Source organism: Drosophila simulans, chromosome 3L, assembly GCF_016746395.2.
Source record: "Drosophila simulans strain w501 chromosome 3L, Prin_Dsim_3.1, whole genome shotgun sequence".
In the NCBI taxonomy this organism is placed as follows: Eukaryota; Metazoa; Arthropoda; class Insecta; order Diptera; family Drosophilidae; genus Drosophila; species Drosophila simulans.
The window spans coordinates 9,760,810-9,784,949 of record NC_052522.2 but is presented as its reverse complement, the minus strand read 5'-3'; the positions used below and the strand labels follow the sequence as shown (position 1 = coordinate 9,784,949).

Here is a 24,140-nt window from a genome sequence, read left to right as displayed (position 1 = left end):
GGGACGGACTCCTTCCGCCAGAAGTTGCTGCACATCCTGCGGAGGATAAACAAGATTCAGCGCAAATACATTCATAACTTCGCGGGCTAAGAACAACATAGATGTTGATATGTGTCACATTATGCCATTCCAAGGAGGAGCCAAATGCCCGCGGCTGCTACCACGGCCTTATCCTTGTCCTGAACATTGCCATAAATCTTGCAGAGAGCCACGAGGATATCTCTGGTACAATATTTGCTGACATGACAACCGAAAAACATACTCTCGGCACACAGAAGGTGATAATGACAGTTTAGGCATTCATTACACGTGTTGCTGATAAGGCGGTGGAAGGACCTGCAGGACCTTTCAGGTGGGTGGCTGCTGGCTCGCAGACCCACTTCCACTCCCACTCACAAACAAGGACGCGAGCAAGGACCAAGAATAACATTGACATGACGCCGCTGATAAAAGTCAACAATATAAATTAATAAAGCTGGCAGGCGCGAGCGGCACAAGGAAACCCCCAGGGAGCCTGTTCAATGTCCTTCGTGTTTGCCATAATAATGTATTTCATTCGAATCAACAAGCCAAGACAGAGGCCAGAACAGGAGCCCTCCGCTCCACGAGATATATTCATTCGTTTTAAAATATGCACATTATGGCCAGAAGTAAGCTGATATTTATGCTAATGAACCGACGACAATGGCCCCTGGACGGAGCCATTCATTTTCCGTCGACTGGCAGGCAAAGCAATTACTATAATTGCTCACTCACCACCAAAGGTCCTGGCCTCCGAACCAAAAAAAATCAGCGTGTAAGGAGAAAACCTACACACATCAATATTCATTTAATTCACATGCTGAAACTTTCTTTTTGTTTGACTTTCAGAAAGGCCATATTTAGCAGAAGGTGGCAAAGTTTTTCCCATCAAATCAGATATCAAAGCAACACGTGTTCCCAACAACACAAACACAGACAGTAGATCATCAAAGAAGTCAGTTAATGAGACCAAGATGATGCGCCATTCGGGCCAGGAATGTAATTAAATTTTTTTTAATATATTGCAGTCCCTTTGGATATTTGATTTAGAGATTATACACAGTAAACTCATCATAAGAATGCAACATTTACTTTTGATAACATACTAAACATGAGTAATACATTTAATACCAATAATTGATAAACTTAGGAAAGCAATTTCACATTAATAAAATTATATATGTGCATATTTCTCTATTTTTCCAATTTAATTTACAAGTTAATCAAATCTATATTGATACAGGGCAAGGGGCTGCCAAGAATGTAATTAAAATTTCGCTTAATACATGACACACTTGCACACTGGCTGGCTTAAATCAATATTTGATTTGATTGAGGCAAGAACTCCTCTTGAGAGACTTCCAATCATTTGTTGATTGCGGCCAGATGAATCAACAGGAAGCGGAAAAACTCGAGAAAAACTCTGAAAACTCTGCAAGCTGGAGCAGAACAAATCAGCGGAAAGTAAACTTCATTAACATTTCAATATTTCGCCCCTTGCAAATAAGTTTGCTGATTTTTTACATTATTTATTCAGAATTTGCGCCTGCTGCTGTCATTGCTCTTTTTTTTCCACGGATTCACCCACCTACAATCCCAATTTTGTTCACTCTACCTTGGCGCATTCATTAGGTGAATGACTTCTGCCTACATAAATTGTACACGTGCCACGCCCCCATTACTCGTGAAAAGAAAAATCGAAAAAGTCTGAGCTTAGCACAAAGAAATTCCAATTTCAATTCACTCGAAGTGCAAACCGAAAAATTTTGCGTATTCGAAGTAAATTTATCAGCAGCTAACTATTGAAGGGCAAATGTTGCAAGGATAAAAAGAGACGTTGCCGCCTGACGTTGAAACAATGTCAAATTGTGTGGCCTATTATTAAGATGAAATTCACTTGAAAAATGGAAGACGAGTATGAGTTTTTCTCGGAATAAAAATCTCTTAGCGAAATCCAACTTTTGCTAGACAAAAAAGAAATGTGTGTGTTCTGATAATGTCACTTTGACATTAGGCAAGGTAAATTTGCAGCAAATGTATTCAAGATTACTTATAATCTTTAAAGGTAGATACGTTTTTGCCTAAAGCCATTGAAGTGTGGAAAGAGCAAAACTTAAACAAATAAAAGCAGCATGGTCAAAAAAACACTTATTTTCCGAATAAACTTATAAATGCTTAAGGCACAAAAAACTAATGAAATATAATGGCATAACAGAAATCGTTCTTTTCATTATCATCCCAGGGTTTACTTGCCCAAATACGCGCCCAATTAAAACATAATTCATGGCCAAGAGCAGCTTAGTGCTCTTTATGCGCCCAATGGCTCCCCAGTGAGCGTTTGTAACTGCACAACAATAACTGGGCCAGAAGTATAAAAAGCTGGATCACCAGAATGGGTCGAAAGAGATATGGAGAGGGGGCCAACAAGAGGTAAGCAATGGCAAGTCGACTTTAATTTGTTTTTCGTGTGCTACCACGGATGGGAACCGAGATGAACTCGCCGGAGGAGCTGCACATTTGCGGGCACATAAAAAAATATCATAACTATATAGAGTATTCGTATATACAAAAAAAAAAAAATATATATATATATGTGATGGCATGGTGGCGGAGGCAGAAACATTTATGCGCATTGAAACGGAGCTGAGTAAAAATGTAAACAATTTTTTTTTTTTTTTGTTTTATTCGGGGCCAGGAACATGTATGGCTTTTTATGAAGACCCGGCCGGGCCAAAAAGCAGGCCAATGGCCACTGGCAGTGGCTAACAAATGGCCCAATCCGGAACGGACTCCGCCGGCAGACAAATGCACTGGGGTGCCACAAACAGACAGACAGACAGAAGTACAGAAAGGCAGTCAGTCGGACTACACATGACCCACTGGCTCTCTGTGTGAAGCGGCATAACGAGTGCTTTAATAATTAATATTACTCGTACGCAGCGTTGGACGTTGCGATACCATACGATGCGATGCGAGCAAAGCGAAGCTCCTTCGCCGGGCAGTATAAATCATAAAACCTGCACTCAGCGCGCATATTAAATCCATCGGGCTAATGAACGCTGAAACTGATTGATGAAGCCCAGACGTTCTTGCAAAACCCCTTTTTCGCCAGCAAAGTATCCATATCTTTGTATCTTTTGTAGCTCTTGCTGTTACTTCAATTAATAACGAAGCGCGAAAAGTTTCACTTTGCCAGCAGCAGCAGAGCAGCAGCATTAACATTTTGCATTCATTCATTAGGAGCCAAGCAAAGTTTACTCCGATGATAAATTGTAGAATTTTGGGAGAACTCAACCTTGCTGGAGGCGTCGAGCGGCAAATCAAACTTCCTCACTAATTCATTTTCATTTAGCCCCGAAAGCGAAAATTAAAAAATATGCGACCCTTTTTTTGCCGCCACTTCTAATCAAGATAAACAGGGAACAAAGTACTTAAGAATAAAGCTCTTTAATATAATAGTACATTTTCAAAATGTAATATATGTACTTTTGAACTTCTATATAATAAGTATTATTTATTGGGACACAAAATTATCATGTTTCAATGAATCTTTCTTAATAGTAGATCGTATTCATTTTTATTGAGTAACAAAGAACTCTTAATATGTTCTGGAATTTATTTATATATACTCGTACATATACATCAAAATATTCTTTAGGAATAATATGTATCTAGAACAAAATAGAGTTCTATTGAAACCAATAATCTTTAGAAAGGTATAAAGTAGTCTCAACCTTTTCAGTTGTTTCATTGGCATTCGTCTTGTTTCCGTTTATGTTGTTTCTCTGGGCTTCGGGGACAGAACATAATTTGAATTATTAATTAGCGCGTAATTAGTCGGGTTTTTGTTCCTCTTCTTGTTCTGACCACGTCTTGCGGCCATAATTTTGATACCCGCCCCGCAGAGCCTTTGATCTTCGCAGGGATACTACGTCTTTTGATTACCTAATTCGTTTACCTCTCTGCCCGACACCGAAACTTTTTATGTAGCTTTGTAAAATGCATAGAAATTTATCGGGCAAAAAATAACTCATTATGTGTCAAAAGCACATTTCACCCAAATCCCCCCACCCCGTTAACCACGGCCAAGTCCCCCTTGACCCAATTAAGAGCGGAACTCAAATCTGAAACTTTGGCTTTATGGCTCTCGTTCGGCAGAGAAACCTCCTGAAATACCCCTTAGACAACCCCCCCTAGAAAATCCCATAGAAAACTCCTCAAAAAAGGGCCAAAAGCCGCAACTGTCCGCGCAATTAAAGCAACTGTGCAGTGGCTTATCAAGTGAGGCTTAAACCCTCGACTGAAGCACCCTGTATCAAAAGAGGTAGGGGGCGGTCCGCGAATCCCTCCAATGATCCTCGGCCAAAACTCAAACTCAAACAACATGAAATGACAGTTTTATTTATTTTTCAGCGCTGTGCTTAAAAATAGTCAAAAAGTTTTAATGACTTTACGCTGGCTAAACGACAGCGAGCCACATTTTCCCCCAATATCCGGCCCTTGTCAAGTGGGAAATGTAAAAAAAAATAGGAATCGTAAAATGAAGCCACAATCTTGAACATTTCAGCATACAAAGTCGTAAGCGAAAACATCAAAAATCGTATACAAATTAAATGTAAATGTACTCTGAACACCAGTTGTTAAATGTCAATTGGAATTTTCATAGAATTTTGATAAGCCCACCACTAGTTAAAAGGGAAAACCCACTTAGTTTGGCTCGCACAATATCCGAAAATGGCATAAAATTACGTCAATAAAAAAAAGGTGCGCGACAAGAGTTCGCATTTATATGCATACACGAGGGTCTGCTCACCTCTCCATTTGCATGCATATAGGTATATATGTACCCAGTGTATTTATAAGTATGCAGATGGGGGAATCCTTGGCATTTTATCGAGCAAACTTTTCGACATATAATTCACACCAGCTGCTAATTTAAGCGCCCGAATTAATGACTCGGGCTAGAAATTCTACGACTTTAGACGGGTGTTGTTCGGTTCGCAGGGAACTCGTAAATTTCCTGCTCAAACACGCGACCAAGATTTGGTCAAAAGTCGAATGGAGTCAAGTGGGGGAATAAGCCAGATTCAGTCATAAAAACCCCTTATAAATTATAGCCCACCAACGCAACCAGTGATTTGATTACATTCACTGGGCAAGGGCAGCATTTGAATTTAATTTCCTTAATAATGCCAAGGGTGTTAATAAAAATCATCGGTTTAGCAAGGAAATTTAAATAAAATTTTAATTGAACGAATGTCAGCAAAGGTAAACTACTTTTTGTTGAAATTTTGGGCGAAAAAGAATTCTTTCATTAACTTTACAAGTGTCAAATTGGTGCAAAGTTTTGCCCGCAACCAAGTTTACCAACTTCTGTCCCCAGCACAATCCAAACACTTTAGTGAAATATTATTACATTTCCTTTAAGCCCCATTTCACTGACCAAGTTTTTATGCCGTCGCTTAGCCTTCCAGCCAAAAACTTTCAAATACCGCACAATATTTAAACTTTGCCCAATTATAAGTTCAATTATACGTCCCGAACTCGCCATTCGCTGGCCTTTTTCGTTTGTGTTAACAACAAGAACTGTTTAATTTCGGTCCCAACATTTGCTCTACTTTATGGCATTATAAAAGAGCAATGCAAAAGCGAATTTGTAAATGCCCTCTTTGCTCGGAAACAGTATTCAACATGGCCAATTTCCTGCGGACAGTGGACGATGCCTTCCACCCTCAAAAATTCCCTTTTCGCCGGCGGAACTTTGACGTTTGGTCTGTCAAAGTTTTGAAGCTGGCGTTTTCACAGTGACGAAACAGATATATACATATATATGCTTAGTATATATAGACTGCGATCCCTCTGGGTAAGCGTAAGATTAAATCAGAGCCGCACAAACTGCATTAAAAAGTTATGGAAAAAAATTGGTAAACAAGACAAAAACCAGCAGATGAAATTGCATTATTTCTTGTGTTTTATAATGTTTTCATACGACTTTTTTTGCATGTTGACCAAATAGTGCTGTTTGTCTTTAGTTTTTGACTTAGTTGGGCATTTTCACAGCAATTTATAATAGAGCGAAAAATTGGAACGCAAATAAAATGCAAATGAAATTTGTGCTAATAAAATTCAGTTACAAACTTTCGGCAATGGCATACGAAAATATTGCTCGCTGGCGACTGCCGCGAAATGCGTTATTTACACAGTCCACACGTATACATTTTCACCCACACATACAAACAGCCACACACACACTCGCACACACACCCACACATAGACACATTCGCGAACATGTGCTGCTGACCTGGTGTTGCATAAATTAAGGCACCCGCAATGCATCGCATTTGACATTTGAACCGCTCGACCGCCACAAAATTGGCAACTGCCATCCGCAGATGGTTTCGCCATTCAACATTTTACCAGTTTACCAGTTTTCCGCTTTCAGTTTCCAGTTGCCATTTACCGTTGCGTTTTAAACCGTGCCTAAGTGAATTTTCGCGCTGCAATTGACGCCTGCATACATCACGCATACGCCGTGTGCAACTTGCGGGTTAATTGCGGCAGCATAAACGATTCAGCGCCTATGAATGTTCCATAAGGGCCGATGGTTTCGATCGCCATGGCCTCCACTAGCCAGGTTGGTTGGCAAACATTTCATTAGCTAACTGGGCTTAATTTGGAAACATTGGGACATTTAACGTTACCAATTAATGAAAATTCCAGGAACTCATTTGTAATTTGCGTTCAAATTTTTGAGTTAAAAATAAATAGAGAAATCATCCTTCTGCTCGCAAAACAGCAAATTCATAGAAGAAACATTTTTCCCCGACAGCTTTTTATGCTGCTTTACGAATTGAATAAATTCAAATCAATTATTTCGTATAAATAAATATTTCTCATTTGCGTCGTGTCTTTGAGCTCCAAACTAAGTAAAGATTTATCAAAATGTGAAACCTATTTAAGATTTTAATCATTTTTTGCCATTAAGTAAATAAGTATGTATATGTATTAAATTATGCTAATTAATAAATGGTGCCAATAGAATTTATACATAAATTCCAATCTTTGTTTTATGCGTTTCAGTTGGATTTGCCCAGCTAGTTAAAGAAAATCTCAAAATTCAAATCAGCCGAGTTAAAGCCCTAAACTAGTTGGCGCTGAAGCGATATCCCACACCGCCTCATTACCCGTAGTCCATCTTTGATCCATCTGAAAGACAGATTAGGCAAACTTTATGCCCCGGGCCATTCAAATTGCCGCTTGACCCAATGGCCCGGCCCATTAAAAATCTCTTGGGTGGGTGGTTGGTTGCAAAGCGAAAGCGAAAGGGAGGTCCTGCCCTCGAGCGCCATTATGTCCATGTCAACGTATCTGAAGAGGAGCACTTGCCGGCACCCTCGGTGCTGGAAATACCGGCTGGTGGGTGGGGTGGCTGGATTCAGCATCAGTTACACCAGCGGCATCAGCATCAGTCTCATCTTGAATCCGCATTAATTTACGCTCATTGTTGGGCGCCAGTATCTTCGACAGCGCTCCTATGTTCCCACGCGCTTTGTTTTGCATTGTCACGCAAAGTGTTGCTTACTGTGGCCCCATCGGTTGACTCTGATCCCGATCCGGCCAGTCGTCCTGCTCCTCCGTCCTGGCAAACAGCCGCCCCCATGTTATCGCGCATCAACAAGGCATAATAAGGAGGGCACGCTCATCCACTTGGCTAAGACAAAAGGAGCCTTGGTGTTTGCTTCTGTTTTTTTTTGGTTCCCACACTCTAACACCATTTGTACCCAACTGCAAAAACTGTTGTTAAAATTACACTATGTTTAAAATTAGAAGATCTTAATATTAATATATATGTTATAATTTAGAAGTTATAGCTTAAATAAATAATTTGCCTTAAATGATATCCCATTTTTTCCAGTGCTTCTAACTTTCCAACAACCTCCTCTCCCCCCCTTTGGTGAGACATTTGCACCCAGCTTGACTTTTTTAATATCCCTGATATTTGCGCCTGTTATCATTCGATGGATGCGATGCCGCCTGTGGGCCTCCTGCTGTGTTTAGTTGTTAGCCAGCCCCACCCACCAGTTAACCCCCCGCGAAAACCAACCCATCCCCCGTTCACTACCCCCTCGGAAAAGCACCACCCCTCGTCGCACTGCTCTTGTTATTCATGTCGTCATTTCCTATTGTCGTCGTCGCTGTAATTGTTGTTGCCATTCTGGTTTCAGCCGTCGTCCTACATGCGCGCCCAGCAACTTGTTTTCATTTTACGCTTGCCTGCCGCCTTTCAGCCGCTCCCCCATGCCACGCCTCCATTTTACCACCCCCTTTCGGAGCAACCCACCAGCTGTCGTTGTCATTTTGTACAATTTTGCGCTCTGATTTTTAAATATAATCCAAAAGCAACGCTACTGCTGCTAGTTTGCTATCTGCATCTATGCACTGGAAATAATATTGTGTAAACTGTTTCAAAAACATTTAACAATTATTTTATTATTAACTTATTGAATAAATTCCCTAAGAGAATGCAACTATACTTTTTGTTAAGTTCCAAACTTTTAGCTTTTCTTTTAAATCGTGCATAAATAATATGTTAAATTAAATCATAATAATACTTAACAAATCTAAAACAGCTACATTTGAAAAAATTTTACTTTGTTTCAGAAATAGTTTTTAAAACCTAAATATTTGCAATCCAATGTGCATTGAATTTCTTTCCATGTATTTTGACTGTGAATTGTTGGGCGGCCCAAGTCACGCGATATCGCGAAATCCGCTTTAGCGGAAATCTAATTGCACATCATCTCTCTCTCTCTCTCTCCGTCCCGCTCCGTCCTGCTCCCTCCACGATTTTCCACGCTTTCCCGATTTTCCCTCTTTGCCTTTTGGAATGCTGACTGTGGCCGTAGGCTGATTTTAGCATAATGCTTTTTTAAATGCAAAGTTACAAACACTCGCTTGTTGCCCGCTGCTTCGGCCCCAAAGCGTCCCCGCCCCCTGACCGCCGCCAGCCTCCAGCCCCCACGCCACGCCTTCAGCCCCTATCTCCCCCGCCCCCTTCTTAGCCAGCAACCAACCCCCTCCTCTGTGTATTAGCACATTTTATGGCAGCGTCCACAGGCAACAGCCAGCATGGCATTAGCATAAAGCAGACACAAAAGGCGAAAAGGAATAAAATAAAACAAGTCGGAATTATTTCATCCCCTCGCGAGTCTCGAACAATTGATACCCCCCACACCAGCTGAGTTCTTAAGCTAGAATCGTATTACACATTTTTCAAAACATTTATCCACACTTTAAATAGTTAACGACCTTAAATATTAAAGGGAAATTCGAATGCCGAAAAATTTAATTGGATTATCGTTCATGTGCACATAAGACGATCTCCTTAATGACATAATCACCATCATCGTTAATTGGGAAATTTTCAGTTTGCAAATTTGTCAAATCAACGTAAGTCTTGAAGGAATTTCAAATGCTTTCGAGGCAACAAAAAGCAGTAAGAAGCTTAAGATAATTTTCTGCTAATACTTTTTAGCAGCTTTTACTTTTGGACTTCAACATTTTCCTTGAATTGAAAGCTTATCCAGACTAGTCAAACTCCTGCTTTAGCTGATTACAGGGTATTAATACCCTTAAACAGCACACATGCTGAAATATATATATTTTTTTTTACAAATTAATTTGCGGTCCTGTTGACATTTGACTTTCCTCATGTGGCCTGTCTTCTTTTAATTAATGTAAATATTCACTCGCGATGTGAAAACTCCGGACGGTAATGCGTTTTAGACAATATTTGGTCATAATCAAGTTGCACCCGATGGTCCAATAATACCTATTGACAACCAACCAACTACCCCATTCATATTTGGTCTAAACATTTGCCCAGCATACAACCGAATCGAAAACTAAATTTTAATTAACTGCTGCCAGAGAAGGTGAAATTCCATGGCGTTTACCACCGAAATAGTTTTTGAACATGTCGGACAGGTGAGTGTCAATAAATCGGGTAAACATTTTCTGCCCAGAACGTACCACAAACCAATTTTCGGCGTTGCAGCTTATTCCAATGTATGGAGTCATCAGTTTCACACTGATTTTCCCAATTACTTTTGCGCCAAAAGTTGCCAACTAATTTCGGTGTTTGGGAATTCTCTTTTCGCGCCGCAAGAGTCGCGGATTTTCCACTCCTTTTCCTCCATTTCTAGTTGCAATGCCGGCCGGCAACGCGGCGTATAAGCAATATTCGCGCAAATTGAGCATTTGATTTGACTGGCAAGCGCCTTTGACAGCAGGCATCGAGCTCAAGAGCAATCGAATAAGGAATAGCCGAGTACGGAGTGGAAAACTCGGAAAAGCTGAATAAAAGAGGAGCGACCAAAAAAAAAAAACATGGCTTCAATGCGACACTTTTTTCCCCCTGCTCAACGCCATTTCCATTTACGTTGTTTACATTTTGCCAAGGCGTGTTGTTTTTTTTTTTTTTTCTCGCTGCCAAAAGGCAAACGACACCCGCCGCTTGATGGGATGCGATGCGGGTCATGTAATGGCTATGGCCATGTCGCATAGGTGGGCCTAGATCATGCACAGCGAGAAAATCGCGCATCGAGCGGATGAACGCCCAATGATAACGTCACTTGAGCAGCTCATCTGCTCATCTTCGTAAGTTAATCCAGTCGGTTGAATCAAATACATCTTAGAGGTTCATAGTGTGGAAAATCGCTTAAATTAAGTTTTCACGAAACGATTGAATGGAGAGATATGGCTGCACTTAGAAAAATGTTGGGTAGGTATTACTTTTATAGGAAATTGCTACTAAAGATCATAACTAACTCGAGAAAGTGTGCAACCAAAGCGTTTTGGAACAATGATTCAAAGTATATATATATGGAAAAGATGTTTTCCTTTTAGGTAGTGACTTCCTTAAGTTTCTCTCAGTGTACTCGACGTTAACTGTGACACCAGCGATAACCGAAGCCTTGCTTGTTTTGTGCTCAACCCAACAGCATCGAGAGAGTTGCGTGTTTATTTTTTCACCTCAGACCCACAACCATTTTCTTTATTTTTTTCTGTTTTTTTTCTATTTTTTGTCACTTTCAGCTATCAGTGGGTGGATGAGTGGTTGGTTTTCGGAAGTAGGTGGCCCAAAAAAAAAAAAGAAAAGGGGGCGTAACAGTGTATTAAAGAAACATCTGGCAGACCGCCCCCCGTTTGCTTTGCCTTGCACGAGGCAACGCCCTTATCCTCGTCTGCCTGCTTAAATTTAATTTAAAGGCTCAAGCCGGACAAACAAGTGCACGTGAAACCGGGGAGGGGGGCGTTGTCCCTATTTATGGGCGTGGCTGCAACGGCATTGACACAGCATTGAGCAGCAGAAATTAGCGTGACCGAGCCTTAATTGTGGACCAAAGTGTGGGCCACGATGGGGTCCTTGTTGGCCAACTTGGGGCCTCGAAATCTAGTGTAAACAGGCAGCAAGTCAGAGGGCGCAGTCGGAAATTTGCACAGACCTCTTGGAATATTCGGGGGCATCAAGGGGTTAAGGCCTTTGTTGAACCCGGCGCTTGAGTACGGAGGACCTTTGTCAGATTTAAACACTTTCGGACACTTGAGTTTGACACTCGTTATTGAGACTTCACTTTAAATTAACATAATTTCTCCTTTTCTATTTCGGTCACCCATTTTTATTTTAGACCGTAGACCGACCCTTCGATTGTAATAGAAAGTAATGCGCTTTGTGCTTCGACCCGATGATGATTATAAGAAGTTTCATTTTGGTCGCCCATTTTATTGCTCAACCTGGGTTCGTCCATTAACCGAAATGAGCGCAATTCAAAATAATATCCGAAGGACCCAACTGGGATGACACTTTCGCCGGCAACCAGAAACTTTCCATCCCAGCAGGACATTGCTGCTGATTGTTTTGCAAAGATTCTGAGATTCTGAGATTCGCACCCGGGATTTTCGGGCCTTCGTATGGGGATTCATTCGTTCATCGGCAACTTTCGGTCGGCCAAAAATCATAAATCTTTTTAATTTCATTGATCAACTTTGGCCGGCCAAAAACTTTTGCCTGCCCCAAGGAAAGTTTCGCACTCGACTCCCCCAGGGGCATATTTTGCCTGACAATTAAATCGATGGCAGATAAATATTAAACTTAAACTTTCAATTCATTGCTGCAAAATTATGTGTTGCTCAAGCTGTTCGAATTTTTGTTGATTTTTGTTGCTTTTTTTTTTTAGATTTTTGCTCGCTTGATGGAGCAGCAATAAAAAATCATATTTTATGGGGGAACAAGAACTCCGCAGGGGATGCAGGAAAACATGGCGGAACCGGAAAATAAATAAATGCCATCGCATAAACAAAGGAAGAATGGCGAATTGGGTGTAGTTGTGGCTCCTACGGTCCAGATAAAGAACCTTATAAATTGAAACAAAGTGGACAGTGATTGGAAAAATCAATGGGGCATGCAGACAGGACAGACAGTCGAACCCCAAAAAAGTAACTCCTTGGCGGTAACTTGTAAAGTTGAAACTAGTACGGAAATAGTCAGGCTACAAACATAATAAGAAAAAATATCATTATCTAAACATAATAAGATTCACAAAGATGCCAGTACATATATAATAATTTAAATAAAAATATTGCTTCAAATTATTAGATTATTTTTAAGAATTTAATCAGTAATCCCAAAAACTTCAACAATTGCCTCGAAAAGGTACAACATTCCGCCATTTACCGCATCCTAAGAACATGTAATTTGCTTTGCTTTTTGCAAAAGCACAAAACCTAATAACCTTATACGTCTTGAAGGCATAAGGGTCAACTTTTAATGAACATGCCCCCTTCCTTAGTAAAAATTCAGATTTTACAGCTCGTGTCCTTTGCAGCAGCGTTTCAAGAACTTACATATTCGCACTCGTTAATAACTTTTCATGTTGTGGCAGCACAGCATCCTCGTTCCTTGTTTCTGTAAATAAGTTCTGAGAAAATGTTTGCGCAGTATGCAAAACTTTTCGATTGTGGCAATCGTTCCTTGGGCGCAGCCACACGTGCATTCTGGGAATCCGATTGCGGAGTTGATTTTGAGAACTTTATAAATGGAGCAAAAATGTGTAATGAGTATCGCCGATATTCCTTTGAATCCGGCCAGCCGAGAACTATTGACAGCAATAAATGCATTGGGCTGCGATTTAAAGGATTTAAAAGAACCATCCTTGCAATCATCGCCATTCAAGAAGGATTTACATATTAAAATATACAATATGCACAGTGAGAACGATGGTTAAATGGCATTTCCATGCCGTTCATTTACTGGCGTCGCCTTTTACGAGGGGCTCATTTAAAGAAATATTTAATTTCGAGTAAATGAATTATAAATGCAATTTGCTGGCAGCTCTATTTCTTGTTTTGCCGCCGCCTTACTTATGATGCGTCTTTGTCCTCCGATGGCCCAGTCGGAGAATTAATTTCCCGCCATAGATGGGGATGCGGATCCGGATGCGGACGCGGATGCGGATGCGGAAGCCCTTGTGCCAATGCGACCACAACTGACCCAGTTGTTTAATTGAATTGAAGCCATAAACACTTGGAGTAGAACGACCACAGCCGCACAAAACGAGAACGCGTCGGGAATGAAAAATGGCCACGGCCAGGAGCACTCGCTAAATAACTTTAATTAGTAGTGCGAGTGCGGCCATCAATCACCTTTGCTTGCCTGCGTCAGAGAGAGAGAGCCAGAGAGCCGGCCAGCGGAAACGGAAATGGCAAGCGGAAACGCCAACGGATGCCACGTGGCCATTGCTAAGCATTTTGACAGCTGCGCCTGTCGCCTATGCAACCAAAACACAGATACACTGCTGTGCAGTGCACTATGGTCCAGAATTCGTTTTTTTTGGCATAAAGTCTAAATTTTTATGTCAATATATCGTCCTCTAGCAATTATTTTCTAATACAAAATTAATCATATAAATAAAAACCAAAAACAAAATTGACCGAAAGCTTCACAAAATCGTTTTATGAGCTTTTAAAGTTGAAGTGTTAAACAGCTGATTGAGAGAATGCAATTTCCGAAAAATTACTTGCTTACTTTTGCATGTGGTATGATCGTTAATACGCATCCAAAAATTATAGTAAAATATGGAAAATAAATGCCAAGGTATGATGTTTTTAACTTATTTAGGTAATATATGTATAGTTGTACTGTTTTTATGTTGTGTGACATCCAATTTATGTATATTTTAACAGAAAATTCTAACGTGTCCCCTGTGTTTCGTGGAGTATAACTAATTTTCTGACAATTTCTGACAAAAGTTAAAAACGTCAGTTTGTACCTTTAACTATTGTCTTTCACGGTAAAGTAATATCTTTTGCCCATTTTTGCTCGTTTTCTTAAAAATTTGATTTTATATAGGCAATTTTGCGTTCAGACATAGCGACCTCCTGGACATTTGGAGGCGTAACAATAGGCAAATAAGTTATGTTTCAGATTACGTTTATTCCGCAATCAACAACAATAATCAGGAATCGAAACAGACAGAAGATATTGACAAAAAAATAGTAAATTTTGAATTATTTATTAAAAAAAAACTGCCCGAGTGTAACAGATAACTAGACCGATTTATTTCCAAACATACCAAGTGGATGGCGTCAAAGATAACAATTCTTGTTAGAGATTTTGAAAACTCCACGACACCGAAGCAAATGGGACGCCGAAACTTATCTTACCAAAATGCAGGAGAAAGATTAAAAAGGAAACTGAAAATACGAGTGAAGCCCGGAATAAGCTTTACAAAAAGGATCGACTATCACATGCAAGGAAAAATAGTCGGATCAATAGGATGAGTGATATTTTCCACAGAGCGATTGATAACTCGGACCCACTATTATCAACAATTAGTTTAAAAGAAAGAGAGAGAAAAAATAGGAAAAACCACTTCCGAAGGCAGTAATAAGTCTTTTGGAAATACAGTATAATTTTAAACCTGATCCATGAGACAAAATATTGGATTCACAATCTGATTCTGATTCGAGTTCAGATTCGGAAATTTAAAATGTAGAACTAGAAAAAGAAGAGGGCGTTGTTGTTTTAAAACAACAATATACACGACTTTAAAAAAAAAAAAAAAAAATGATATTTCGTTGACTCCTGAGTCATACCAGTAGTTAATATGGGAGGCAAGAGAGGGCGTGGTCGCACAGACTTCAAATTTTCTGTGCAAACTATTTGTGATTTAACAACAAAATGTACAAAGTTTCAAGTCTGTAGCTCAATTTTTAGACTTTATGCCAAAAAAATCGAATTCTGGACCACAGTGCAGTGGATCAATGGGGATTCAAGTCTTGTTAACTTATTACTTAAACTATCCTACAAGCAACTTGTAAAAGTTCTTTAAATCTGTGATCTGGCTATGAAACTAGCTTATGCATATAAAAATAAATAAAAGTTATAGGGCAAGCTTTGATTAAAAGTCTTTTTGGTTAACATTGGTTTTAAAATATAATCAATCAGTCTTTTAGATGCAGGTTATACGTTGTCTGTGTAAATCTGAATTTCTTCAAGACAATACTTTTCTTATTTCTATTCATGTTCTAAAAATTAAGGAAATGCTTGAAAGGAGGGAATTAATCAAATTGCAAATTTCATCAGCGTGGTCAGAAAAAGCAGCATAAAAACAACAAAAGCAGATGCGGTGCCCTGCGCTGCTCTGCGAGAGAAAGCTGGCGTTTTTCAGCGAGTGGCAGGCAAAGTTGTTGACATCTTGTGAGCCAACACGTACCGCCAGCCGGCAGCAACAAAAACACACAGAACAGCACACAAAAAGTAGTAAACACTTGACGGGAGCAGCAGAAACAACACGAACAAACAGCCAGTAGTGGCAAAGTGAAGGAACGACCAGAACTGGAGCTCCAGCAAATGTTTGCTTAAAAATGATGCGAGCCCCACGAAAGAACAAGAATTTCGAAATGGGATGGGTTTTTGGATGGTTTTCTTGGCGGGTGGGGTGGATTGGGGGACTGGCGGTTGGGGATCGGATGCTTCTGCTGCCACTGACAGATGCAAGACGCGTTGACAGTGACAAAGACAATGATGACGACGACGATGGTTATGTTTGGGGCTCATCATCAGCGGGGCGGTGTGGTGATGGAAGGATGGAGGCCAGCATTTGGCATAATCCTGCTGACAAAATGTCATTACACCATCCACACATAGTGGAGTTGCCTTTTGAAGTTTTCCGCGGAGGCGGAAAAGGCGCTGCAAGCTTAAATAAATAAATATGCCTTCCCGCTGACAAGTGAGGAAAAGTTCTCGTACGGTTAGCATGTGCGCTGAAGTCTGTGTATTTCCATATCAAGGGAAATAAGTTTTCAAGAGACATTTGCACAAATTACAGTCATATTTAAATAACCCAAGAATTTGTTGGCGTTACTTCTGCAATTCTTGGCAAATTACTGCGAATGGATCTTTTTTTAGGTTACTTGCATAAATGTATAGCATATTATTTAATTTAAATGTGATAATATTCCGTTTTCACTTAAACAGCCTAACATTTTATATCTTTTCTTCTCAATATAATTTTGATGGAAACTTAGCAATAATTGCTTTAATGTAGCAGGTACCTTTTCCTGCAAAATGCCCGCTTAAATCCTATTGACTTACCACAATATTTTTCGAAATAGTCCTTGTTCCGTAGTCTGGAGTCTGGTTGCAGCTGCAGTTATTCCACTTTCCCCGAGGATCGCCAGTCACGCGAGTGGCCCAGTCATTGACAAATGGCCAGAGAACTGCTATTGTTTTATTTTTATTATATTTTACTTCTCTTCATTTCCAGAGCACTTTTCCATTGCGCTTTCCCCCGCTTCCTCGCGAATTGGCCTAGTTTGTTGTCTGCGATTTGGTGTTGTTTTCCAAATATATATGCATGTTTGTATGTGGGTTATCCCCTGGTTTCGGTAGGCCTGCAGTTTTGAGTTACTTGGCACTTGGCTAATGCTTTTGTCTGCCTTTCTTCTGCGTTTACTATGCTTTTTCTTATGCTTTTTTCATGCTTTTCTTCTGCCAGACGGGCGACGCAGCGTCTTTGCTTGCACTTGAGGAACCGTTATCTGGGTGGTGTACGAGTGTGCGAGTGTGTGTGCGCTTTTTTGTGTGGTTGAATTAGCGAGTGAGACACGAACTTTTGACCCCGTTTCGACAATAACAACACGAGAAGAGCAGAGGCTTGGCTTCCATTCTCCGGCTTTTTGAACCACTGGCCGGCTTTTTGGCTTTTCAACACCGAAAGCGCTTACATTTATGTCCGTGACTGTTTTGCGGGTTCTGAGGATTGCCCGAACCGAAGGGTTTGCTAAAGTGCCCTGGCTTTTATTGATTTACCAGGGCGTTATAGCCCGCAAATATAATAAAAATCAGACATTTCTCATTCGATTGGGGTTAGCAATTAGCTTTAACTTTCGCATCAATAAAGTATGTTTACCGTTGGAACTTTAAGCACTTTCCCTATTTTATGTTTAACACTCAACACACATTCACAGTTCCATATGCTTATGCTATATAACGAATTGTTTATTGTTTGTTGTTTCCGCGTTTTTTATTGATTTCGCAGGGCGTTTATTCCGCAATCATAATAAATGCCAGTCATTTCCCGTTAGTTTTTTATAACGCATCAGCAGTAGCAGTACTTCCTTCGCTTTTCCTCTTCTTCCGTTGTAAAGAGTGGTTTTACCGTTAGGGTTTTATTAGCACTTTTCACTACAATAACTGTAGTTCCGATTGGGTTTTGCGCACATTTTACGTAGCTAGCCGCAAACTGATGAAACATCCGCGTACATGTTGTTTTTGCTCAGCCAGCGCCTCACGAACTGAGTTTAAGAACGGCGAAAATACGCGAAAAGCCAGCATCTCAGCTCAGCTGTGATTGCGGTACTTTCGCTCTCTCTCTTTGGCGCCATCCGGAAAAGTACCGTACTCCACGTGGCTGGCGAACAGCTGTTGCCGCAGATGTTCCACTGAGCATGCGCAAAACGAGCTCGCCGCTGGAAACTGGGAAATAATAAAGCTCCGTTACTGGAAAATCGGTTTAGTGGGAACGGTTGCTAGCTATTTTCAAATGCCATAAAGGTTTCTTCACCAGCACGACACCTACAACTTGATGGAATAGCGAAATGGCACCCAAAAGTTGGCGCGAAAGTCAACACTTCGCACATAAAGACATCTTTCCGCTTGGCCAACTTTTCGGGCCAACAAACTTTTCACATTACAATAAGCGCACATTTTTTAACCCACATTTGGCATCAATATACTTGGGTTAACCAGAGCTCTAGCACAAAAGATTTTATAAATTATTTAAAGAGTTCAGAAATACCAAGTTTTAGAAAACCACTCTCTTTTAAAACTTTACTCAATAAAAAAACTAAAATTAGTCTTAGATGAATATTAAAATTGGCAAAAATATTATTGTATTAATGCATTTTAGATTGCCAATTAGAAACAGAAGCCGTAAAAAGTGTTATTATTACTGATTGGCCTTCAAACCCTTTATTGATAAAAACATTCTCTTTTTGTCATTACTTTTGTTTTAATTTTAGTTACGTTTTACATTGTTAATTAATTACAAAACCCTAATGCACAAAAATGCAAAAAACGTCGAAACCAGCATGCGCCGGCAGCGAAAGTGTTCAGCAACAATGGCCATCGTGACCGCTGTGGTTGTGCGAGTGGCCGTGCCCGCCGGATCTGTGGACCGCCTTCTCCTCCTCCTCGCCCGACTGCTTGGCAGCCTTGGCTTGATCCTCGTCGGCAAACTCGCTGAGGTCGCGTCGCATGGCATAAGCATCCTCGCCATCGGCATAGTACTTGGGCTCCACCTCGATGATCTTGAACTTGAGGGCGTTGGTGTAGAGGTTCAGGGCAGCCCGATTGCTCTTCCTCACGTGCAGGGACACGTACTGGGCATTGAAGCACTCGACCATGGCCTGGGAGGCCTGATTCATGAGCTTCTGGGCCAGGCCCAATCGCCGATAGGAACGCTTGACCGCTAGCGAGGTGATGTGCCCATGGCGGCTCTCCTCATTGGGCTCCGGCTCCTCCATCTTGGCCAGGACATAGCCCACAATGGCGCCCTTGTCGTCGACGGCCACGTAGCTAAGCTGCGGCCAGGTTAGTCCGTGGTAAAAGTAGTATTTCATCTGGTAGTTTTCGGGTAGGCACAGCAGATTGCAGTGCTGCATGGTCATTAGGTCTTCCGGTTTTGCGCAGCGTATGTTCATGGTGAGGCTGTATAGATGTGCTTCCTAGTCTCGGCGAGCTTTCCTGGCTCTGCCGTGCTGGTGTGGCTGTTGATTCTGGTGATCCCAAGCAAGGTGTTGCTGATCCTCCGGCTCCTCCTGACCCAACAGCTCGCGAACCAGACGAAATTTCGATAGAAATGCCTTCCAGATGAGGAACCAGCCTGTAAAATAGTCAAATTTCCGTATGAGTTGTTGCTCGGATCTTAGAAATTTCATTCCAATATAACGTGATCGTCTGCGGGCGCCTGCTTACCCAACAAAATAATTGCTGCGACGATACTAACAGAGGCTAATATGGTGAAAATGAAAGCCAAGCCCGTTTGCAGGGACATTCTAACGGGGTAGTACGAAATCAGGAAACTATAAACATGAAACTATAAATGGAATTTGGAAATAATAAAACTACTTTTCAAAGGGTTTAATTTTAGTTTCCAGCAGCGAAATAAATGTTTTTTCTCCCTATTTGGATTACTATCACAATAAAGAACAGCTGCTGTGTGTGATTGTTATTCAACACTGATTGAAACCAGGGATACAATATCTTTTACACTTTTTGTGGTAAGAAACGGGATATTTGCAAAAATTAACATGAGCACACATAAAAAGTTTACAATCAAATATATTTATATTCTTTTGTTAATCGAAAACTTCTGCTTTTCTAGATTTAACATTTATTTAAAAGACCCTAGCACAAGTGACTTCAGTTGCCACCAAAAACCACATGGGGTTAGAAGTTCCACTAAGCTGTCTGTAAGCCCTTTTTAATAGAAGCTGTTCGATGAATCGTTCTTTGCGACAGGCACACTATACACATGGTCACGCCTTTGGGTTAGTTTTATTCAATATCCACCTGGCTGTTTAATTTATTTATATTCGCGAATGAGCACACTTCTTGCACACTAAGTTTATACACCGGCACCAGTCTGACCAGAGCTTGCGTGGGTCGAAAATCCACGATATCTCAGTTTGCAGAGAATACCAATCATACTGCTCCTATATTAAAATAGAATTGGATAAATTCAAATCTGTGAATTTATGATTAAAAAGTTTTTTAACCCTATGATGCCAGTTAACTCACATAGTATAGACTAATCCATTGTAAGAGAAAATTTGTGTGCCTTAACAGTCAAAAAATACTGCATGCTACTAAAATACTATATGAAAATACAAAACGGTAACTAACAAAACAGCTGATTTGCAGCAAACAAATTTACCTGGGCAAACGCAACGCAATTAAACAAATGCCATTTGTGCAGTTTAACTAAGTAAAATGCAGGAATTTTCGGCCAAACGAGACGCTCTATTCGCATGTCTCGACGATGCGAGCAAAGAGTTGCGGGGAACTGCCTTGGATCAGAGCAAGGCCAAGGCGTTTTCCATCAACGCCCTCGATCGAGGAAACAAATCCGGAAACGGATCCGGACAGGTGATGAACTACCGCCAGGGTCGCAGCATTGACACTGGCCTCGATGCGGAGGATGGCAGACTGCGACGGATGCGCGGCAAGGAGAGCATTTTCAAGAAGCCCGAACTTCCCATTGGACGCTGTTTGAAGCCAAGAAAAACGCCAGATTACCAGGTTACAGAACATCCCTCTGCATTTAGTTGTTCCCCTTCCCCTAAACGTTTGACCTACTCTCTAGGTAAACCCGCACAAATGGAAGAAGTACTCCCTGTCCGATGTGGACATTTCCGAGCAGAGCAACTCCGCCGCCGCCTTGTCCTTTCTGCGGCAAATGGATGCACAGCGCGAGGCTGAGGGCGTAGACAGCGAATCTCACCCTGCAGATGGCAAGATCGAGTTCAAGAGGACCAGCAAACTTAGCCGCAAGCTCAAGAGCCTCAAACAGCAGGAGGTGGAGGATGTGGAGCTGGATAAGCCGCAGTTAAGAGGTTCCAAGCTGGTGATGCCGGAGTATGTAATTGGCCAAAAGCCGCAGAAACAAAAGAAATCCAAAACCAAATCGGACCAGAGCCGTGCAGCGGGAAAACTACAACTGTCCCACTTGGCGGAGGAGGATGAGCAGGATGAGTAGGTTAAAATGTTTGATCCTAAGATTATATTATATAATAACTAGTGTCCCCATAAACTTTTAGAAATGTAAATAGATTTTTATTATATACAAACTTCGGTTTGTCGAGAAATATCATCGTTTATTTCGTAAGTGTACACACTCAAAAATCAGACTGGAAAATTGCTTTACATATTGCCTAATTGTTCGATTTCAAAAATCTGGCTGTGTATATACTGGAATTGTAATATTTGTAGATTTCTGGCAGTTATCACATAAATTACATAATTTCATACATCCAAATGAGGTACGCAATACGTATTCGATGAATACTTGGAGGAGTATTTGTTACAATATAAAAATTAATAGCACGCGAGCACAATACACATAATCTAAGGGACATACATAAATGCGACGATAAGAACATAAATGCGTTTAAAAATGCATCCGGAATGATGAAATGACCACTGGCGGCGACTAATCGACGTAAAACCCGGGATTGAAGTAGAGTTTCTTGTTGAAGCCAAGATTATCATAGGCACCTGTCTGCATGGAACCCTTCTTGCTGCGTTTGTCACCCACGGAAGCGTGCGTCATCTTTAGGATATCCTCGAGGTCTGTGTCGTGGGCATGATCGGCCATCACTTGGCAAAATTTCTGGATGTACCAGCTGCCCGTGTCGGTTTCGCGGTGGGTAACATAGCCCGGCGTATTGGCATAGCAGACAAGAGTGTCGGCAAGAGTTGGCACATTGGTTCTCGGGCTGGATATGCTCTCCGTCTGGGTGTCAGGCAACTCCTTCTGTTGCGACGTATACACTGGCTCCATGAGACTCTTTGGGTGGCCCAAATCATATTCATCGCCGCGGCAAAAGGGAAATATAAGCACCTTCGGCTTGTTCACCAAAAAAGGACATTTGTTCGCCTGGAAGTGGTCCTTGATCTTCTGCATATCGACCACAGATCCATCGCAAAACGCCACCTTATCTATCCCCTTCACACGATTGCCGTGTGTCATCAGTACCATCACGAAACACTCGGTCTTCTGCACATACGACGAGGAGGTCAACGTTGTGAGAAGTTCAAAAAACTGATGCTGGTTCACGTTCCCATAGGCGAAAATCGTAAAATCCAGTTCGCGAAACAAGTGAATCAACGAGTTGCTGTCCTCTTTGGCTCCCAACCGTTGGAGGTCTGGATCCGGAAAGTCCATTATGTTAACCATTAGCAAAACGCCGCGGTTCCAACGCGATTGCATCTCATATGTGCCCACTATGGCACTGGGGGCATAGTGTATCTTCTTCGATTTTTTTACCTTGCGTTGGTCACCGTCAACGCTGCCCACATAAGGGGTCAGTGAACAAAGCGTATCGTTCCGCGGCTTTGGTGGGAGAGAGAGAACAAAGAACAATAAAGATAAGGTTTATAAACTAACTATATATTAATTTTCAGTTCAATCTGGCATAGGAAACAAGTGCTATATTAACACAGCTGCCAGCAAATAATCAAAAACAAAACCTACTGAAAGAATAATTGGGATAGGTAAGTAAAATGGATGTGATTCATGCTTCGCACCAAATTGATAACAAGTATCTCATACACGAATTAACTTCTGAAAGAAGTAGTTATCATCATTGAGTCATTTACAATTCTTAAATATACCTTATCTAATCTCATTTCAATACGAATAACTCATGTAAGCAAACTTAAAAAAAAATTAAAAACAAATACTGGTTTTTGTAGGAATCAGGGTCAATGAACCCGCTGAGCCGCAATTTCACCATCAAAGCATTTCGTTACAAAATGAACCTGTTGAACATCTGTGTGTTTCGTTTTCATTACCTTGCTAACGCAGGGTCCTTCGCAGGCTTCTGCTGTAGGCGTGTCTACAATATCGGCCGACTTCCGGCTGGTTCTCCGTTCGTTTAGCGAGATAAAGGGTGGCCTTGAATCGGACTCATCGACGGATTCCAATAGTACGGCCGCATCCAGACAATTGATATTGCGCAGTGCATTGATCAGCTGGTTGTAGGCGGTGGGACCACGCTGGGTGATCTTCATGAGGAGCCTGCGATGCTGCTCCGCACGCACATCCTTCTCGTCCATGTTGAATGGCTTGCCATTGAGATCCTCCGTATTTCTGAGCATCTGATCGGATAGGATGCCCTGGCGCACGCATTCCATTGCCAGACGCTCGTAGTTCGTCCACTCAACCAGCGTATCCAGATTCTTGCGTATATGCTCGCGATGCCTCTTCGGCATTCCAATCTCGCGCTCCGGCGGCTGCATTCCGGATATGGTTTCCACGCGTTCCGATGACTCCGCTTATTGGGAGCGCCAAGGATGGATGCCGTGATCAGTCTCCAATTGGCAGTGATATTGGCAGTGAGTCACCTACAAGGTTTTCCGTTTCTCGCTAGTTGTCGATTCTTTGTCTCCGCTTTGTTGTTGTCGTCGTTGTTTTTGTTCTGCGACTTTCAAGAAAGGGGCACAAATCGGCGGCCCTGCTGGAGTCCTTATTTTTCCAAAAGTAAATTAACTAGTCTATATATTGCACTAGACGATCCTCGCAAGGATCGAGGATCTTCGAATAAGATTTCTTTCGAAACAAAAGGACCTTCGAGCTTTTCGCGCCGCCAAACTAGCCACTAAACTAATAAATTGGAACTTTGGGATTGGTGTGGCTGCTTGTGGGTGCGCCATTATTACCAGAGAATGCGTGTGGGATAAATACTGAAAGTAATGCTACTGCTAAAAAATAATTAATAAGTTCAAAATGCATCACCTTAAAGGTAATTTCTTTAAGGTAATTTCAGGAAAA

The 24,140-nt window shown here is 41.3% G+C and overlaps 5 protein-coding genes across 10 annotated transcripts in view; 1 reads left to right on the top strand and 4 right to left on the bottom strand.

Annotated features, from left to right (window-relative positions):
* LOC6737519 (kin of IRRE-like protein 2) overlaps positions 1-17,978 on the bottom strand; it is a 228,628-nt gene extending 210,650 nt beyond the window's left edge. For 3 of the 4 annotated variants that reach the window (XM_016171268.3, XM_039293997.2, XM_039293995.2), the window contains exon 1: positions 16,679-17,978. The gene's annotated coding sequence lies outside the window, so the exon portion shown is untranslated. The remainder of the gene's footprint in view (positions 1-16,678) is intronic. The other variant, XM_039293996.2, reaches the window with a different exon arrangement.
* Positions 17,979-18,525: 547 nt separating this feature from the next.
* Positions 18,526-20,244, bottom strand: LOC6737516 (small integral membrane protein 13). Of its 3 annotated transcripts, none has more exons than XM_039293183.2 (3): positions 20,159-20,244; positions 19,562-19,668; positions 18,526-19,469 (listed from the first exon to the last, which is right to left on the bottom strand). In XM_039293183.2, exons 2-3 carry the CDS (start codon positions 19,638-19,640, stop codon positions 19,312-19,314), a joined length of 237 nt encoding a protein of 78 aa, XP_039149117.1. In that variant the 5' UTR covers positions 19,641-19,668; positions 20,159-20,244; the 3' UTR covers positions 18,526-19,311. The 3 variants fall into 3 exon arrangements, with proteins under 3 accessions (XP_039149117.1, XP_039149118.1, XP_039149116.1); XM_039293184.2 differs by having other exon boundaries at positions 19,562-19,641; XM_039293182.2 differs by having other exon boundaries at positions 19,562-19,682; positions 20,159-20,238.
* On the bottom strand, positions 18,697-19,287 carry LOC6737517 (N-alpha-acetyltransferase daf-31). Its single transcript, XM_044922881.1, has one exon. It carries the CDS (start codon positions 19,285-19,287, stop codon positions 18,697-18,699), a length of 591 nt encoding a protein of 196 aa, XP_044778816.1.
* Positions 20,245-20,452: 208 nt separating the features above from the next.
* Positions 20,453-21,453, top strand: LOC6737515 (protein TSSC4). Its single transcript, XM_002084315.4, has 2 exons — positions 20,453-20,887; positions 20,952-21,453. Exons 1-2 carry the CDS (start codon positions 20,579-20,581, stop codon positions 21,342-21,344), a joined length of 702 nt encoding a protein of 233 aa, XP_002084351.2. The 5' UTR covers positions 20,453-20,578; the 3' UTR covers positions 21,345-21,453.
* LOC6737514 (caspase Dronc) lies at positions 21,419-24,024 on the bottom strand. Its single transcript, XM_002084314.4, has 2 exons — positions 23,162-24,024; positions 21,419-22,700 (listed from the first exon to the last, which is right to left on the bottom strand). The coding sequence occupies exons 1-2, from the start codon at positions 23,606-23,608 to the stop codon at positions 21,798-21,800; spliced, it is 1,350 nt and encodes a 449-aa protein (XP_002084350.1). The 5' UTR covers positions 23,609-24,024; the 3' UTR covers positions 21,419-21,797.
* Between the last annotated feature and the right edge of the window lie 116 nt (positions 24,025-24,140).